Below are 19,619 nucleotides of genomic sequence, written 5' to 3'. Positions count from 1 at the left end.
ACCAGCCAGTCTCCCAGCAGCAGCCCAGCAGGGGCTGGTTTTCTGAAAAGTGCAACAGAAAGAGCTGAGACTGGCAAAACCAGCAGGCATCAGTGGCTCCTCACACTGATGCAGGCTTAAAGACTCCAGAATATTTAGGAAGTACTAACCACATGTCAAGCTGACACAAGGTCAAGGCACATGCAAGTCCTAGTTGCTCTTTGAAACTCACAACCATTTGTACCTGTCAGCAACTAATAGCAAGCACCCATCAATCATGTTGACAACCAACAATTTCTTCCCTGCATTTCTCACAATGCCAAGTCTTCCACAGCCATAAGATTCAGTTGTCATGAAGTGTGTTCTCTTCCTCATAGGACAGAAAATATCAGACTGACATTTGGGGTTGTTCTTCCATAAATTTCCTTTAGATTTTGCCTTGGCTGCAACATGCTATTTGACATGCAGCCCATCCCAAGGTAGTGAGGATATTGAGCCCACCTGGAGACACTGTCTGTCACTCTCATGGACACCACCACCTGAGCCTGCTCTGAATGTACGTAGGACTGGGTCAAACGTACAACACTGACACATCTCACAGGCTGGAATCTGCAGGGGACAGCCACTGTGTTATGACTGAGATGCTATTTCCAGTGCAGAGACAGCAAAATCATAAAATATACATTTGAAAAAGCACGAGGTTTTGTGCTTCAGCATCTTCAGAAAAAAAAAAAAAAAAAAAAAGATGTTAACGTACCAGTATCATTGCCCAAAATGCTTGTGTTACTTGAAGAGCAGAGTAACAACCACTTTGCTTTCTTGAAAGAACTGACAGCCCTGCCTGCCTTTTTCTACCAGTCCCATGCAGCTATTGCAAGGACTAGGGAGTTGCCATCATCCCCTTAATACATAATTACCCTTAATTCTACCAAGTCTCACGTGGTGAGTGGAGGCTTCTCACAACCGCATACAGAAGCAAAGATTAAACTAAAAAGCATTAGTTCTTCCTGAAAATGTGGTCTGAGAAGTGACAACACCTAGACCACGTTGAGTGGAAGCCTCACTGACACAACAGGGCATCAGCACACAACTAAAAGGACAATCCCTTTGCAGATGTACCTGCCAGGAGGGCTCCGTGGGGAACGGGTTTGTGTGCTACGGAAACATCGTGGAGCGCCTCCAGGACCTGAACGCTGAAGTGGGAGGACGGTGGCAAGGAAAACTGACATCTGCTCTATCACTCGTGGGTGAGTGACCACATGCCAGCAGTGAGCTCCTGCAGAGTGGGTGGATCTTGCTCTGCCTTCCCTCAACACCCCCAGCTGCAAGAAAATGCTGCTAATAGCAAGACACAGGGTGCAAGCTACTCACTGTGGGTTTCCCCTGACCATCTAAAGCTGCTTTTACTCATCATGCTGTGCAACCTGCAAGAATTCCTGAACAGATATGCTAAACAATTTCCCACAACCCCTCACAAATAATTTGGTATCACCAGTGGGTTTTTCCCTATAGTGAGATAAGAGGGGTCTTCCCACCTCCTCTCCCTCCCTACCCTCACTGATTTGGATAATTGAGATTTGATCTAGAATGATGCACAGAAGTGCACCAAAAACATCAGGAATCCCAGCTGGGTCCCTCTTCCCCAGTTCCCAGTCATCAGCAGTGGCATTGCTTTCATCAGGAAAGGAGAGAGGAAGGTGGAAGAAACTGATGCTATCCATGGTCTCCATCACAGACTCATAGAATCACAGAGTTATTACAGATTGAATATATTTCCTTTTCCTTATTGTTTGAGTAGCTGGTGGTGTTTTGAAATGGCTGAAATCATAGAATTATTTTGGTGGTTGGAAAAGGCCTTTAATATCATCAAGTCCACCTGTTAACCCTGCACTGCAAGATCCACCACTAAATCATGTCCCTAAGAACCACATCTACACTCTTAAATACCTCCAGGGATGGTGACTCCACCACTTCCTTGGGCAGGCTGTTCCATTGCTTGACAACCCTTTCAGTGAAGAAATTTTTCCAATCATAGAAAGGTTTGGATTGGAAGGGACCTTAAAGATCATCTAAATTCAACCTCTCTGCATGAACAGAGACACCTCCCACTAGACCAGTTTGCTCAGAGCCCCATCCAACCTGGCCTTTAATACTTCCAGGAAGAGGGGGAGGGGACGCACACCTTCCCTTAATGACCTGTTTCGGTGTCTCACCACCCTCCCACTAAATAATTGCCTCCTAATGTCTAAACTAAATCTAAAGTCTTCTAGTTTAAAACCTGTACTCCTTGTCCTGTCACTATATGCTCTTGTAAGAACTCTCTCCCCAGCTTTCCTGTAGGTCTCCTTCAGGTACTGGAAGGTGCTATAAGGTCTCACTAGAGCTCTTCTCCAGGCTGAACAACAACAACTCTGTCAGCTTGTCTTCATAGAAAGGATGTTGCAGCCCTCTGATCAACTTCATAGCCCTCCTCTGGATTCGCTCAAACAACCCCATGTCCTTCTTGTGTTGGGGGCTCCAGAATTGGACAGTACTCCATGTGGGGTCTCACAAGAGCAAACTAAATGGGCAAAAATTACCCCCATTGATCTGCTGGTCACACTTCTTTTGATGCAACCCAGGATAAAGTTGGCTTTCTGGGCTGCCAGCACACATGATTTTTAAGCCCCCTTCCAACTCAAACCATTCTGTGGTTCTATAATTGCTGGCTCATGTTGAGCTTCTTATCAACCAACACCCCCAGGTACTTCTCAGGGCTGTTCTCAATCCATTTTCTGCTCAACCTGTATTTGTGCTTGGGATTGCCCTGACTCATGTGCAAGACCTTGCATTTGGCCTTACTGAACTTCATGAGGTCAGCACAGGCCCACCTCTCAAGTCTGTCAAGGTCCCTCTGGATGGCCTCTTTTTCCTCCCGTGTGTCAATCACTCCACACAGCATCGTGTTGTTGACAAACTTGCTGAGTGTGCACTCAATTCCACTCCTTATTTAATCAACATAGATATTAAACAGATTTTAATACCCAGTCTAACCCTTCCCTGGCACAACTTGAGGCCTCCTGTTCTCTCACTTGCAACTTGGAAGAAGAGACCAGCACCCTCAGGACTCCCCATCAGAACACCTCAGCCACAGCTGGAGTCTCTAGGTTTTCAAATTGACTGCAGAGGTGAGGTGGAGTCCCAGTCAGGGTTCAGAACTTTTAGCCCTTCACAATTATTGCAGCCACCTCATTAAGAGAACAGCATAATATTCATTGTCTTCTGTTGCAAGGCCACAAATGTGAGCTATGAAAAAACTCTACTAGAATTGAGTAAACATGAAAAATGTCCTCCTGTTTAATATCATTTGCTTGGTTCTTTTCACTGAGCCCAACAAGTAAGACAAAGATCCTGAACTCCTGATCAGAACAGACTAAGAATCCCCCACAGTTATCCAAGATCAAAGCCTGACAATGACCTTCGTATTTGGCACTGAAGACCAAAATCCATTGCCTTAGCACTTGGAGCTCAGTTACAATTTCTCACTGCATTTCTCCATACGTATCTGAAAAGTGCCTGACATGCTGGGCACCATTATTTGTTAGCAAGGCAGATTTTCTGTCAGTTGGTTATGTTTTGGACATATATGTGCTGCTTGATCTACTAGTCTGAAATGACAAAAGACACATTAACTGCACAGGTTATCTTACAATCCATTCACTCCACAGTAATGTCTTTCAAAAGCTAAGAATTTACAGCAGAATAATCCACATTGTTTTGTAAGATAGCACGTTCCTTTTGAGATATCTTCTCTGGTACAACATAGCTATAATGACTGTAAAGAGGGGGGGTTTGTTCTGATTTTAAGCCTCTGGAGAAAGAGCTGAATATTATAAACATTAAACATCTTCAGCTGCAGAATCAGTGTTCTTGTACTGCTGTCTTGGAAACAGAAATGCCATGTGGGTATCAAATGAACTTTAATTAACTTTCAGTACATCAGCTTTTATTACCAGCTATGTGTCTGCTGATATTTGCACTACAGCAGGTTATCAGCAGCATACCCATCACCCCATGAAGACTGAATTGATTTGAAGCAGGAGGTCATTTTTCTGTAAAGACTCAACTACAAAGAAACACAGCTTTCATGTCCATCACCCTGGTCTGCATGCCACAGAAGTCAGGCTGCCAGAAATGGTCGGAATATTTTGCCTCAGCCTGTGTCAAATATGCAGCAGCTCCTGAATTTCATATCCCATCTGCCTCTCATCTCTGAACAACCTGGATTTTTTAATTTTAAATTAACATCTAATAATCACAGATAGTATTATTTCTCATTCTGCCCTTGCATCCCTAGCACAGAGTACACAGTGCCCTCCTCCAATGAGCTTTTCAATACCCATTTAAACTTCTTTTTTTCTCCCTTTCTCCTTATAAGAAAATGCCTATGAATGGCCACTGAGTACTCTGGGACCATTTACCGTACTTGTACCAACAAACAAGGGACTCAAAGGTACAAATGTAAGTAAACAACAGAGAGGGTGTTTAATCAGGGGAGTGTAACTCCGTCAGAAATCTTATCTGTGTTAAAAGTGGTTTGATTCAACAGATTCAGAGGTACTTTTTGCTCTAGAACACTTCTGAATGCATTTAAATCTAGTAGCCAGAATAGTGCTTTTCCTACTTGAAAGAAGAGCAAAATAATTCAGCAAGTCAGGGTAGAACATAGTCATCCATCAAGTCAGTTTTGGATTGTGCTACATGCTTATGCTCAAGGGTTTTTCACTCAGTTGAGGTGGGCTGAATTTAAAACTGCATTTTCATCAGGGAGGCTTAGAGATCACCTTCTATGTAAGGGTGATAAAAATCTATGGTTTTAGTTTAAAAAAAAAAATTAAAATGTGGCCTAATATACAAGTGATCAGCATCCAATTACTTTCCACTGAAGTCAGGACGGCTCTGGAGGCACCTACTGCTCATGAAGGGACATAAGGGAGTGATCTGACCTGGACTGAAACCAAGACAGGCTTCCACTAAGTTCATGCCCTATCACTTCACCTCAGAAGAAAACATGTAATTTCAGAACGTAGCAGTTGGAGGGAAATGAGCATTCACCATGAGATATGTATATTGTTTTCAGAGGAAGCTCGTATTGAAATAAATCTCTGTTCTTCTGCTCTTCTAGATAAAGGATCTTCTGAATGATAAACAGAAAGCACAATACTTTGTGAAACTCCATGTAATTGCTGGTCAGCTGAATACCAGTAGCCTGAATAATACTAATGTAATATATACTTTGACTGGCAAGTCAGGAGAGATATCAAAGGGAGAAAAGGTAAGTGGCCTTCCAGCCTATCTCAGCAACACTACTATTCTCTGTTTACTCTAATGAGAGTATGAAAGGTCTTTCCCCAGCAAGACATCAGGTTGCAGGTAGCTGCTGGGTTATGAAATACCACAGCCATAGCCAGGCGTTACAAGCAGTTCAAGCGAAACACCAAAGTTTCCACTAGAATCAGTGAAATCATGCTAAAATTAAAGTAATCTTAAATCTGCAAGCACAACTAACAAGGGCTGTGGGAGATCATTAAGAGAACCTTGATGAACTAAGAGGGGTAAAAGCCCAGAGCTTCACAGAATCACAGAATGTTAAGGGTTGGAAAGGACCTCTGGAGATCATCAAGTCCAACCGCCTTGCCAGAGCAGGACCACCACAGCATTTAGGGCAGGTCACACAGGAACACATCCAGTCTTGAAAGTCTCCAGAGAAGGAAACTCCACAGTCTCTCTGGACAGACTGTTAAAGTGCTCTGTAATCCTCACAGTAAAGAGGTTTTTCCTCATGTTGAGGTGAAACTTCTTGTCTTCTAGTTTTCATCCATTGCCTCTTACTGGGCAGCTTATACTGGAAACCTGTGTGTGTGCTGCTCACACAGAGCAAGCACTGACTGCACTGCAGATCCCACCTCCCACTGAGCATCAGCAACACATGAAATTGGAGTTTTCAGTCTAAATAAAATGTACGTGGTAATTAATCACGAAAACCATGGAATAAAGTTCATCACTATCCCAGCTTATTTGAGGTCAGAAAATATCACGGAAGTCTGACCTCACAGTTTTTTAAAAAGCCTCTATACTAGATTTTATAGTCTAGACTTCTTGCTCTTGGTCCATTAAACATCTGTTAATGACTTGACTACATGTGAAGGCTGAAATCAAGTACTTCTCATGTTTTTAGCAGATCAGTGGCATCTGAGGAAAACTATTTTATTGCTTTAATGAGTAGACACTCCATTTGTAACGGGAAAATAACCCTGCTGTCCGAGGCCTGAGTTTCCTGCAGGCTTCAGCACAGCGCAGAATCAGCAACATCTTGTTGTTTTAAATATACATATAATAAAAGGAAATGGGTTGTAGTCCCTCAAGATTACAGGAGTTGACCCTTTCAGTACTATCACATTTTAAATCATTTCCTGGCAGACTTCTATGACTAGCAGTCATTGGAGCACTTTTTGGGACACTGCTCTCCCCACAGGGCCTATCCTTGCTTCTCATCTGAGTTTTAATGTCCAAGAACAAAACAACATGTTCCTGATCCAAACTCAAATGATTTTTTTCCATTTCCTTGATAAGCATTGGAAATAACCTCTAGCCTCTCCAGGTTTAAATGGCCCACTTGTTGGCAAACGAAGGGGGTATTAGATTTCATTCAACACTCATTCTCTCTCTGTTGTCATTCCATAATAAAGACCTCACTGTCCATTGCCTGGTTTCTTTCAGGATAATCAATTAAGAATTAGAATCCAAGGAGGAAAGAGGAAAGGAAAACTTCTTCAGGGAAATATTATTGCTTCCAATGGGATTTTGCACATTATTGACAAAGCCATGGACAATGTGGAGCCAACATTTGAAAGCAGCAAAGAGGTGAGCTAAAAGCTATATATGTGCAATGTCTGACTTTCTTTTAAAATAGTTTCACATTAAATGAAAGCAAAGAAGGATGACTGACAGCAGCTAAGCAAGGTCTAATGAGCCATTGTGCATCAACTCAGAGAAGCAACATTCAAAGTGAAAAATAAAGGTGCAGTTTCCACTCCAAACAGACATTTGCTCTTCTGCCAAGCTGGAGGATTTGTTTGTACTCACTGCATTGGAGTGTGTACTCACTGCATTTCAGTGGTTCCTTGGGAAACTGGCAGTCCTCATCTCACCGAATTCCAGAAAAACACACTCAAAGAAGGGGCATTTGGGCATACAGATTGGGCAACACTTGTATTCAAAGCAGCAATTTCTCCCCCAGAAAGGCTAATATTGTAAAAACTTTTTCTTTTATGCTTTGGGGGTTTTGGTGCCCTGCTTACTGTACTTCCTTGAGAGTTCACTTCTTATACAGTGCTCTTTCCAATATTATATAGAATCACATAATGATGTGTGTTGGAAGGAACCTTGCAGATCATCTTGTTCCAAAGCCCCTGCATGCACAGGGACAGCTTCCACTAGACCAGATTGCTCAAAGCCGCATCGAGCCTGGCCTAGTGGTCTTATTTTTCTGTCTCATTTCTAATTGTGAGTGAAAAAGTAATAACACCTTCCACATACACTCTCTGTGATCACAGTATTTCAGGACAATGACAAACTCTAAGTTAGTATTAGCAGCAGGACAAGAGGCTTGCTTAAGCCTGAAGAAAAGGAATCTAAGGGGAGACCTCATCACTCTCAATAACTACCTGAAAGGAGGTTGGAGTGAGTTGACTGTCAGTCTGTTCTCTCAAGTAACAAGCAATAGAACAACAGGAAATGCCGTCAAGTTGTGCCAGGGAAGGTTTAGGTTACGTATCAGGAAAAATTTCTTCACCAAAAGGGTTATCAGGCACTGGAACAGCCTGCCCAGGGAAGTGGTGGAGTCACCATCCCTGGAGGTATTTAAAAGAGTGTAGATGTGGTGCTTAGGGACATGGTTTAGTGGTGGATTTGGCAGTGCAGGGTTAACAGGTGGACTTGATGATATTAAAGGTCTTTTCCAACCACCAAAATAATTCTATGATTTCAGCCATTCCAGACACCACCAGCTACTCAAACAATAAGGAAAACCAAATATATTCAATCTGTAGTAACTGAGATTCATGCAAATTCAAAAAGTCTCTCATAAGAAATGTTATTTATTCCATGTTCCCAGCTAAAATAAATCTTACTTTCATTTTATTTCAGGAAACTATAATGTCAGTTCTTCAAGGGAATGGAAGATATAGCCAATTTACATCTTTGTTAGAGGTAAGGATCCAGAAAAGCAATTTCATAAATCCATTTTCAGGTGCTCTTCAATATTAATATATAATTTCACTTTTGTTTTTAAACCAAAACAGAAAACTGGCCTGGGAATGGATTTACAGCAAGACAACAGACCTTTCACTGTCTTTGTTCCAAGCAATGAGGCTCTGAACAATATGAAATCTGAGGCTCTGGATTACCTGCTTTCTGCAGAGGTACAGTCTTTCTATAATGCAAATCTTTCTTAGATACAAGATATATATGTAGATATGTAGTAGATGTACACATGCAGCATTTTCCTGTGTTCATCTAGTTTAGTGTTCTTGTAAACTAAGCTCCTGCAATCAAAGCTTAGGCCATCTTTAACAATTAAAAATCAAGGTATCACCTAGAGAGGAATGGGATTTGGGATCCCACATCCTATGAAGTTACATCAATCCCTACCACCAGGTCCCTGATCTTGCCCAGAGAGCCACATGGCAAAGCCCCAGATCCTCTCCTGAGAGGTGCCACCCTTACCAGGGACAGACAGAGGGAGTAGACACCACAGGGCAGGTTCCATGCTACAAGCTGAGCACCACCACTGACCCAGAGGTTTCTGGTGCACCAGCTGATGACACCATTCTCATCTCCATGTCCTCTCACAGACCAAGCTGGGTCTGTGTGACTCATTTTGGTCTAAAGTGTCATCTTTTCTGCTTTGGCAGGGCTCATGGAAGCTGCTGGAGCTGGTTCGATACCACATTGTCTCCAATGCTGAGGTGAGCATGGCTGCTTTACTGACCTGGGGTGTAAGAGCATTTTCAAACACTTTGCCACCCTGAGGGCAGGGTTTTCCCAAGAACAACCTCCACTCAGAGCTGCACAGCTAGGCTTCAAAGGACAGCTATGCCTCTGCTTTTACTAAGGGTGGTCAAATAAAGGTCACTAAGAGAGAAGACAAACCTTTCACCTCAGTGTCACTAATCAACACAAAACCCTGGTAGGAGGCATGGGGTTGTTCTCAAATCAAGGCGAAGTACAACTGTGTTGTGTCGCACTAATGTGTTACATCAAAGTAACTGTTTCCATTTTTAAATATACCTTTTGATGATGGGGACTTGCCCAATCATAGAAAAAAATATATATATAAATACATAAATATATTGACATCCTGAACCTAAGACCAGATACCTTAATCTGCTGTGGAGGAAGAACTGCTGTTAGAGGGTACTGGCAACTTGGCAGGACTGCAGGAAGGAGTAACAGGAAATGTGCTTATTTCTATCAAAAATAAAGCACTCTCTGAGCCAAATCTGCTAAGAATAGTTTTCTGTTTATCTGACAAATGTGGTTTTGTCATCCTCTAAGTAAGCCCCCCATTTGTCCCTCCTTTTTCTACTGGAAATGAAGAGCAGAACTCAGCAACACCACTAGCAACTAAGACTAGAGGAGGCTGAAGTTCATCCCATCCCAATCCCTGCTTCGGGGAGGGAAGGATGTGCTCATATCCTTAGTGAAAGGCTCTCCTCACAGTGTCCAAGATGGAAGTCACTCCTGTTACAGACTGGGATCACAGGGAGCAGAGGCATGAGATGAGAGGCAATTTGGGGTTGTTTAGCCTGGAGAAGAGAAGGCTCTAGGGAGACCTTAGAGCAGCTTTCCAGTACCTGAAGAGGCTACAGGAAAGCTGGAGAGGGGCTTTATACAAGGGCATGGAGTGATAGGACAAAGAGGAAGAGTTTTAAGCTCAAGGAGAGTAGATTTAGATTAGATATTAGGAAGAAATTCTTTCATGTGAGGGTGGTGAGACACTGGAATACATTGGCTAAGGAAGCTTTGGATGACCTCTCCCTGGAAGTGTCCAAGTCCAGGTTGGATGGGGCTCTGAGCAACCTGGTGAGTGGGAAGTGCCCCTGCCTATGCAGAGGGGTTGGATCTAGATGATCTTTAAGGTCCCTTCCAATCCAAGCCATTATATGATATGAGCCACATGTCCCTTCATGGGATATCAGCACTGCTACTTCCATAATGATCTAAGGATGCAGACAAGGCTATTTTTAGGGAGAGGTGATAACTTTACCTAGACTGTTTGTTATAATTAGAAGAAAAAATAATATCTTTTTTGGCAGCAAGCCCTTCAGATGTAGCAACCAGCAAGCTCAATGAGAGTTTTGTCACTCTAACTTTGTCACACAAGCAAGTTAATCACTATGATGCTGCCCAAGTAGCTAGAGAAAAGCTGACAGAGTAGTTCACTCATCCTAAAGAGAAAGGTGGTCCTCACCACTAAATCCATCTGGATTTGAAAAGAATGATGATATTACATTTCTTTCAATCAATTTATATTCATTTCAGCTAGAAGTTGCCAGCCTCGTCTCAATAGAGCACATCAGAAGCATGGCAAAGCAGTTCATCTACTTTAACAGGACCAGCACTGTAAGTCAAAGGCATCTTTCACCTGTGAACAGCACTTTCTGATCTAGGCAACTGTTTGCATGCAAGGGGAATAAAAAAGGGAGGAGTGGGGACATTAGCATTGGAATTTCTTGATATAATGAGGCAGAAATGTTCAACTTGCCATTCCCACCTACTGTTAGAAATTAGCATGATGCAGATCAAATAACTGGTATATGAGGGCAGCCTGCAGCTGCCTTTTTCCTAAGAATTAGCCTCAGTCCAAACATGATCCTCATTTATCCTTTGCCTCGTTTAAAAAAAAAAAATCTATTTAAGATATTTTCATAATTCTGTTTCATATTTTGATTAAACACTTCTCAGTGCACGTCTAGTTATTCTTTCATTCCCTTTAATGTTATGGTTTCTGACCCTAATGAACCTATTGAGCAAGTCTACAAAGGTGCTGATTTGTCAGTACTTTTGCTAAGCCAAACTTGGTTGACGTGTTGAACTCTCTTCTGTTCTTTGTGTATTTTAGCCAAAACACATTCTAGACAAGAGACACATCTATGAAAACTCTTCTAAAGGCAGAGCAGTTGCATAAGAAAATGCAGAAAGAACACATTTTTTTCTTGTTGTTTATTTCAATAGGTGACAGATTCTCTCCCACTTTTCTCCCTTTGTCAGAGAGAGAACAAAAGCATGTCTATGCCCACTGAAACCAATGTCTGAAGTAATCAGAAGTCGTCCCATTTTGGTCAGTGCTTCAGTCATCAGTTCCACAGGCTAACAATGCAGATTAAGAAGAAAAATTTAGGTAGCACTGTTATCAACCATCATCCAAGAAGATGCATGACATATGCAGGCTTCTTGCATAAAACAAGCATAACAAAGCCAGACAGCAATTAAAAATAAGTACAGCTAGAAAGTCTTGAAATTTAATTACCAGAAATTTAGAAGCCATGAAATGTTATTATTAATACTACTTTATTGTTTCACAGGGACAAGTCTTGGTGGGTGGAGAAGAAGTGGAAGAAACAGATATTGTTGCAAAAAATGGTCGCATTTATACTCTTGCTGGAGTCCTTATTCCACCCACAATTGTTCCAATTCTACCACACCGGTGTGATGAGACAAGAAGTCAAGTCGCAATGGTAAGAGAATGACAATAAATCAATAGCTTTTAACGGCTCCACGTAGAGCATATCCAGCTTCCTCTTTACTGCTTTCTCTGATACTGTCCCTAAAACTGGAGGTGTTTTTGAAAATTATTATATCAATGACATACAGCCACTTGGCTAACAATACTGCACAGGTAAAAATAATTTGCAAAAATGGAACTCACATGAGCACATCCTGTACCACTTTAACCCATCTAGTTCTTGCACTAGCCCTTTTAAATATGTTTTCTCTCCAGTTAAACATTTTCCTCCAGCTCTTGAATCCTACCTGTGCATACAAGTACATGGCAAGCTGTGTCAAGTTCCCAGATACTTCAGATCAGTATTTTCATTTCTACTAAATATGCAGGGAAAGGACCCAGCAATTAATATATTAGAAATATTTCCTTTTCAGAAGGCACAGTTTCCCCTAGCTCTGCTTTCTTCCAGTTTTCTTCAAATTAGGAATTATGAAACTGTTTCATAATTCAAAGGGTGAATTTTGACATACCTTGTTCAACTTGGTAACACAGTACAGGCTTTTACAGTCTGTAACATTCAGATACTATTTCTGGTAAGAAGACTGAGTATGAGACTGAGCTTTTAGTTAGCAGTAAACGTGGCACGATGGGCTGTTACTGGACCCTGTTCAAGCATGTGTCTGGGCCACTAACAGTTCCGGTACAGTAAAGCAAAACATACACTATCTTAACTTTCAACAGTCCAGAACCACAGCCTTGAAAGAGGTTCCCAGCAGAGCTGGACAGCATCAAAATTTAATGAAGAAAACACAAGAGCTGGCACTAAAGAACTATTACCTCTGGCAGTAACTATAAAGTGCCGTATGTGCAATATAATCATAAACTAGACAGAGCACTGAGCCACAAACTCCAATACAAAAAGTAATCAACACTTCACAAATTCAAATTACACTCCAGTAATTTGAATTCCCTATCAGAAACCTACCTATAAGCTGTGTCTGACATCCATCAATCCTAAAGCAATGCTATGAAAAATTATTCAAAGACAAAACAAATAGCATCTGTCACAAAAATTCCCCAAACTGAAGTCAGGAACTGCTGTCAGCTTCGAAAGCTTCATGCATAGTTTGAAATATAGTTTAATATCCAAGGCTTTAAGCAGAGCTCTGCTTAAAGGACAATGTTCACCAAGGAGAATACTAGAGAGAGCGGTGACTTTGTTGTTCTTACCTGCCATCGTGCATCTTCATCACTCTCAGAAAACAACAGCAATGCCACCTCATAAGTACCATTTGTGGCAACAGAGAAAAGTGGCAGATCTCACAGGAGCTGGCTGTAGTACACACCTACGAGAACTGTACAATCCCTAAAGCTGAAACCATTGTGCCAACACATACATATCCATGTAACTGTACTTCAGTGCTGGCAATAACCACAAAATTCAATATCTTGCTCCATGAGTTCCCAGAAGTCATCACTCCCACATCAGACTTAGTGGAAGGGAATATACATCTACGTTTTGGACACTTTGGTGCCAAGAGAGTATCTTAATCGACTGCTGAAAACAAGCAGATTGGACCTTGCATGGAGGTGCAGACACATCTCCCCATCCTCACTCTGTGGCATGTCAGAGGGGAAAGACAGGACCCCTGTCCCCAAGAAAAGCAGGGATCATGTACTTGTCAATGGCTGAGACCATCCCAGCTGGATAAAGGGAGCAAATAGGTGACACTGACTAGAAACGAGCAGCAGGAAACACTTTCCACAGCAATCAGATTTTTAAATTCTAAAGGAGCAAAGAGGAAACTGCAGGGATTTTCAGAAACACAAAGAAAGCTAAGAGCTTGAGACAACTTCAGCCATGACTACACAGCGCATCAAAGAGTTTTATAAAGCTCAAACATATTTGCCAAAATACATTTGACCCACAGACCTTTAAAACACAATAGTGGTGTTGGTAGCCCAACTATTTGATGCCCTAAATGCTTTTGTAACTCTGGGCCTTTATTCTTTTAAGTGCTGTATGACATGAAGGACTACTAAATGCAAATCAGTACCTGATTCTTTCCCTCCAGTTCCAGTGACAAATCTCTGGGGAAAATGCCATAATGCAGGTTCATGGTCACTTCTCCAATAGCTATGAAACATGGTGAAGTAACACACCAGATGTCATCTCTTTAATTTATTCTAACTTGCTTGAAACACAAGGTATTAACAGTCATGAGCAACATTTCTTTGACAAATTCCATATCCATTTACTGAAAGGCTCAGATTCTCTGAAGTTAATACACATTGAGCTTATCAGAAGACTCACCTTTAAAACTGTCACTGGCGTTTATATCTCCTGAGCACTGTAATTGCCAGTCTCTGTCACCACCACCTGGTGATAAGTTAGCTAGTGTAGAAAGTCAACCAAAAGGTGAAGACATAAAAATAGCTATGTACTGCTGAATCATAGTGGAGTATAGGAAGCTAAGAATATTTTTCTCTTCAACGTCTATACAAAAATTTCAGTTCACACTGTCTATACACGAGACAAAAAATGTTTGGTCTTCCTAGGAAGAAATAAAAAATTCCCATGGGAGTTAAGTGTGCAGACTGCACTAGACCTTCAGATAATATTAATTCATATATTATACTGGGTTCAACAAAGGATGCCAGTGCATTTGTGCCCATGTTTATCTTCTGTTTAGGAAGCTTCCAGTTCTTTAAAAGAAGGGAGTGGGGGAAGGAGGAATGAAGATAAAAAATGAAGTTGGAAATGAACAACCACTCAGCAAAAATCAGAACCAGTGGATATAGCCCTGATGCTGCTGTTTGGTTCCAGACCTATGCTGCAACATTTAGAAGTCCTTAACAGATGTACTTAAAATTCACAGGGTGTATCATCCATCAGCATGCATCTCAGTAGTTGGTACAAGGCCTTTTCAAATGCCTATCCTTATTGCGTCCATCTAGGGGGTCTGTACAAGCTGCTCATCACAAGCACTGGCTCCCTGTCCGCCTGATGGAAAGCCCATCGTAAGTGACATTTCCTGACAGATTCCACAGCTGTACAAAATGCGTAGAGGGAAGGGGTGTCCATGGGTTGATTACTGCTCTCCCAGCCCAGTGAGCAAAAGAACCAGATATGTATACAGGAGACTGCATAAAAATACAAATATAGACCATACTTTAATATCTCTTGGGCAATGAATGAAGCATCAAGTAATTTCAGCATTGTCTTGTTTGCTATTGCAAGATCCTTCGTAGACTGCATAGAAGCTTCAACTCTTCTCTCAGGTAAAGCAAGATCTATTTCAGATAGGCTTTGGCAGAAGAGAGAGGTAAAGAATGAGAATTGCTATGATTATGCTATGAGAGGTAGTAAAGGAAAAATAGGAAAGGGATACATGTAAAATAGACCTCACATCTGTTAAAAAATTCCTTTTGATTAAGCATGTTCCCAGAAGTAACTGCCTGCAGAAGCAGCTTCAGAAAGGATTGAAAATCTTCCATCTGCTTTGCATCTGTAAGATGCAAATCTGGCTGCATGTTTCTCCACATACAAAACCCAAGTCTGGCTACCAGAGGAATTTTATCCCCCATGTTATAAAAATTCATTGCTAGCTAATCCTATACGCATATGTTCAGTAATAATGAAAAGAAAGTTCATGTTATGAAAAAACAGTTATTTTAGAAATTTTAAAAATGCAATGCTGTAGCAAGTTGCATTCTGTTCTCCAGTTAAATTATGTTGTGATGTTACATTGTATCACAGAGCTCTACATAGCTTAGAAATACTAATTCTTCCATTTTGTGTATGTTCCAGCCTTTCTCAAAGCGGCGATGCATTATTGAAGGCCCAACCTTTCAAAAAACTGGCTGTGCTCGAGCCTGCAATATAACAATAAAGGTAGAGAGTTACAATTCCCTAAAGTGAAACATATAATAAAGTTTTCCAAAATACTGTCTTTTGCATTGGGAACTTCCCTTTTGGAGTTCAGAGGCATCTGGAGATGTCCATGTAGTTTCTATATCCTCTACAGGGGGGCTGAGAGGAGCTGTTGCAAACCTTACAGCAAAATACCAGGCAAATTCCAGAGAGGTTTTTTAGCCACCATACATTATTGACAACAATGTTCTCATATTGTGTAATACAAGAGTTTCCACATAAGGCTCCAAGACCAAATGTTGTTGTTGCCCTGTACAGCTCCATCCATGACGAGCAGGACAGCCTGGTCCCAGTCCCTCCTGTCTCAGGATTTCACACAATCTTGGATAACAACAAATGAGAAACATTCTCAAGAGCTGCGTGCGTTCCACTTGCTTTGCTTAGCAAGTGTAGGTCTTACAGAAGTCAGTAGCTCCTGGGAAGTACTTACAACTTTCTGGCTCCTGGGGCTCCTAAATAAGCTTCTGCATTTCATGAGCACCATTAGGCAACAAGCAGAGAAGTCTACAGATCCATAAGCTTTTAGAGCCTTTTGCTGATTCCTGTTTCTCTTGAATCACACATCTGAACAAGGGTGTTTTTCTAACACACTTTCTGTGCTCTTGATAAAGAAATAAACGGACCAAGCAATCAATTCATGTTTAAAACAAAAGATGCAGCCAAGAAAAACATTTAGGGCTATATTAGTGGCTAAATCCCATAGTGGTGCAGAGAAAAAGACAGAAGATGAAAACAGCGTCTAGCTGAGGGAACTGGAGGATGTGTTTTGCCCATCTTAGATGCAACGAAGACAGACTGCCTCTGAATTGCACTGCACTCCCACAGGCAAGTAAGTATCAGAGTGCACACAGTATGAGCAGACACACAATGGTACATTCATAACTGGTGACAGAACAAGGTTTTCTGACACTGGTGAGTCTGATAAGAACAAGGGAAAGATCTGGTGGTCTGTGTTTCCCTTTCTTGGGCTGTCTGGTTCTAACAAGGCCATTGGCAGAGCTGGTTCTGGTTCAACACAAACCTTTTATCATAGAATCATAGAAGAACCAGCTACCCCTACAAGCCTTTGCCAGAGAGCCAAAACAGGATGCAGAGCTGTCTTTTGTGCAGTGCCTCTGCACAAAGGCACTGAAAAAGAGGATATTTGTTTTATTTTGTAGGAACCAAAGTGTTGCAAAGGCTTCTTTGGCTCTGAGTGCAGTCCCTGCCCCGGAGGTTTCTCCAAACCTTGCTCAGGAAATGGGCAGGTAAGCAATCAGTAATCCATCAACACCCTGCACATCCCATGGGGGGACAGCATCCCAAAAGTCCCTGAAGCACTTCTGCATAGCAGAACAGTAGGCTCCACAAGAGCTGCACCCTCCATTCATGTCCAGTGCTGGCTGTGATTCCAGATTTAGTTATACAGAGGAGGGAAAATAAATCAGTCTCCTCTCAGATGCCCAAATTGCAGATTTCTGTGGTTCCAACACATAGGCAAGGCTGGGGTGAGGTATCTCTGATACTTCTGCTTTACACAACACAGGGTAGTGTCCCAGCTCACTGTTCTCATTTTAAAATTGCAAATGAAGGTAGAATCCACAGCAGCACAGTACAGGCACAGGGAAGGCTTTTACTTTGAAACACCTTTTTCATCTAAGCTGAGGTTCCCTCTGGTAGTGTGTCAAATTCATACTGTGGACAGGCATATAGTCACACTTCTGGGGGAAGGATAAAGATTTATTTCAATTTATTTCAATTTATACATAGAAATTACCTCTCTTCCATATCACAGTGCATGGATGGCCTGAGTGGAAATGGGACCTGCATTTGTGCTCTGGCATTTCAAGGCTCACACTGTCAGTTCTGCTCAGACCCTGGCAAATATGGGCCTCAGTGTGACAAAGGTAGGTAGAGCCATACTTCCTCCACCCAAGAGCATGGTCTATTTCTTTTGGTCCATGGTAACATTACGGTAGGAGGTAACTGCCCACTAAATAGTCTCTGCAGAGGATGAGCAAGAACTCTCTGGGGTATTTTAATTTCTTATTTCAAAGGGATATACAATAAGCCTGCCTTTAGTGAAAATCTCACTAACTTAATTGGGCTTTCTGCAGGGGGCCATAGCTTGCTTTATATTCATGTATTGTTCTTTTAATTTGTCTCCCTCACACAAGTAACTGAAAAGAAAATCTTTGCTGTTCCATTCCCATCTGGCATTGCCCAAAACAGAACACATTCTGCCTGTAATGCCAAACACATGTCATCTAAGAACAACTAGATCTAGAAACAGATTTTATTCAGGCCACTTCATAACCATCTTCAGCAAATAATTTCTGATTTATTGAATAGTTTATAGTTCTCTTTGTCAAACTATACTGCATTTGAGAGGCTACAGAATATACAACATCGAATATAGACACATTCTCTACCTACAGAACAATTTTCAGTCTTTTTTGCTCTGAAGCAGCCTGTCATTCATGAACCAGAGCTCACTCAAGGGTCCAGAGGTACATGGACAAAAACCAAAAGATAAATTCCACAAGGAAGGGTGGCATTGCGTAAGCTCCTGTTCTGTCAAAGCAGTACTTGCTGGCTTCACTAGTCACCACCAGCACTTCATGGGATTGCAGAAGGCTTACCTGTACGTGCTTTGGGCACATCTCAGTGCCTCCCAGCAGCACTGATCAGACAACACGTGGTAGGTCTGTGGTGCTGCTCTGTCTGTCAAATTTGTAGGATTGCGGACTCAGGATTAAAAGGCTTCTTGTGTTACTGAGAGTGGGCCAAAAGCTGTGCAATGAAATAACTTTAGCATTAATGACCTGTGACATAATATTTTGTTCCTACTTCTCTGAAGCCCTTCGACTTTCATTGGCAGATAACGGCATTTTAAATAGTTATCCATAAAACACACCTGAAAAGACATGGGTGTGATAAAGAAAGATTAAGTCCTCCAACACAAGTGAGACTTTAAAAACACAGAAGTTTAGGTTCTAGGAAAAAAAAAAAAAAAGAGGACCTGGTTCATAAGAAATGCTGTGTAAGGATAGATGTGTTTTATACTGTGGAACTGCACATGGTAATTTCTTTCTGGCAGAGTGCCTCTGCATTTATGGGAAGTGTGATAACCGAATAGACAGCCATGGGACCTGCCTTCCTGGATCCTGCAGAAGTGGATACACAGGGAAACTCTGTGATAAGCAGATTGTTCCCTGTGAGCCCTCCCTACAGTTCTGCCACGAGCATGCAGACTGCCAGCTTAGTGATGGCGCAGTGAGGTGAGTCAGTAACTTGCATCTAATTAACATTAACTAGGATCCAGCTCTTTCCTATTTGCTTGATCAAAACAGCATCTTGTAGCAGGACACACACATCAGCCACTGAAATACTGCTGTGCAGGAAATAAGCATAAACACACACCAGACTGACCTTGAGTTGCAAGACAGTAATTAAGTTCTCAAAGCATTATCCTACACCATATATTTAACACTGACAAGATAAATACAAATGAATCTGACCCTTGTTCAGAAGGCTGCCTTCCTACCAACACCTACAAAGGCTCTTAGAAACCACTCATTTCTAACCATCTCTTAGTGAATTAGGAGCTTGAACTTTGTTCAAAAATAACTATATTCTCAAGCATTCTGGGGACAGATAGCTCACACCAATCAGCTCAGGCAAGATTTGCATGCCACATCACTGTGGACTTCGGCACAGGCTCTCCAGGCCTGACAGACTGGTCACACAAATCTGTGGCTGCTACAGCCACCTTGTACTTGCCCAGCCCTCACAAGCAGCAAGTTTGCCTCTTGCCACAGTATATTCATGAGTCACCACAGAAAGCAGAATCTGGGATGCTGTGTAACTTGAGTGCTTAAGAAATTCCCTCCAATATAGGTTAATCTTGGGGGGCGGAACCAGAGAAAAGGGAGGCTTGTTGTCTTGCATGCATTTCAG

General features: G+C 41.8%; 1 protein-coding gene across 1 annotated transcript in view; it reads left to right on the top strand.

Moving 5' to 3' along the window:
- The window catches only part of STAB2 (stabilin 2), an 83,373-nt gene that overhangs the window by 15,809 nt on the left and 47,945 nt on the right, over positions 1-19,619 (top strand). The window contains exons 10-21 of the mRNA XM_010005864.1: positions 1,093-1,226; positions 4,397-4,479; positions 5,144-5,293; positions 6,739-6,882; positions 8,167-8,229; positions 8,322-8,441; positions 8,934-8,987; positions 10,564-10,644; positions 11,607-11,759; positions 16,841-16,927; positions 17,455-17,566; positions 18,760-18,940. Of these exons, the coding sequence (XP_010004166.1) occupies positions 1,093-1,226; positions 4,397-4,479; positions 5,144-5,293; positions 6,739-6,882; positions 8,167-8,229; positions 8,322-8,441; positions 8,934-8,987; positions 10,564-10,644; positions 11,607-11,759; positions 16,841-16,927; positions 17,455-17,566; positions 18,760-18,940 (1,362 nt within the window). The remainder of the gene's footprint in view (positions 1-1,092; positions 1,227-4,396; positions 4,480-5,143; positions 5,294-6,738; positions 6,883-8,166; positions 8,230-8,321; positions 8,442-8,933; positions 8,988-10,563; positions 10,645-11,606; positions 11,760-16,840; positions 16,928-17,454; positions 17,567-18,759; positions 18,941-19,619) is intronic.

Source organism: Chaetura pelagica, unplaced genomic scaffold (assembly GCF_000747805.2).
Source record: "Chaetura pelagica isolate M959 unplaced genomic scaffold, ChaPel_1.0 scaffold79, whole genome shotgun sequence".
Classification (NCBI taxonomy): Eukaryota; Metazoa; Chordata; class Aves; order Apodiformes; family Apodidae; genus Chaetura; species Chaetura pelagica.
Note: the sequence above shows the minus strand (reverse complement) of the source record. Positions and strands in the feature narration are given on the sequence as shown.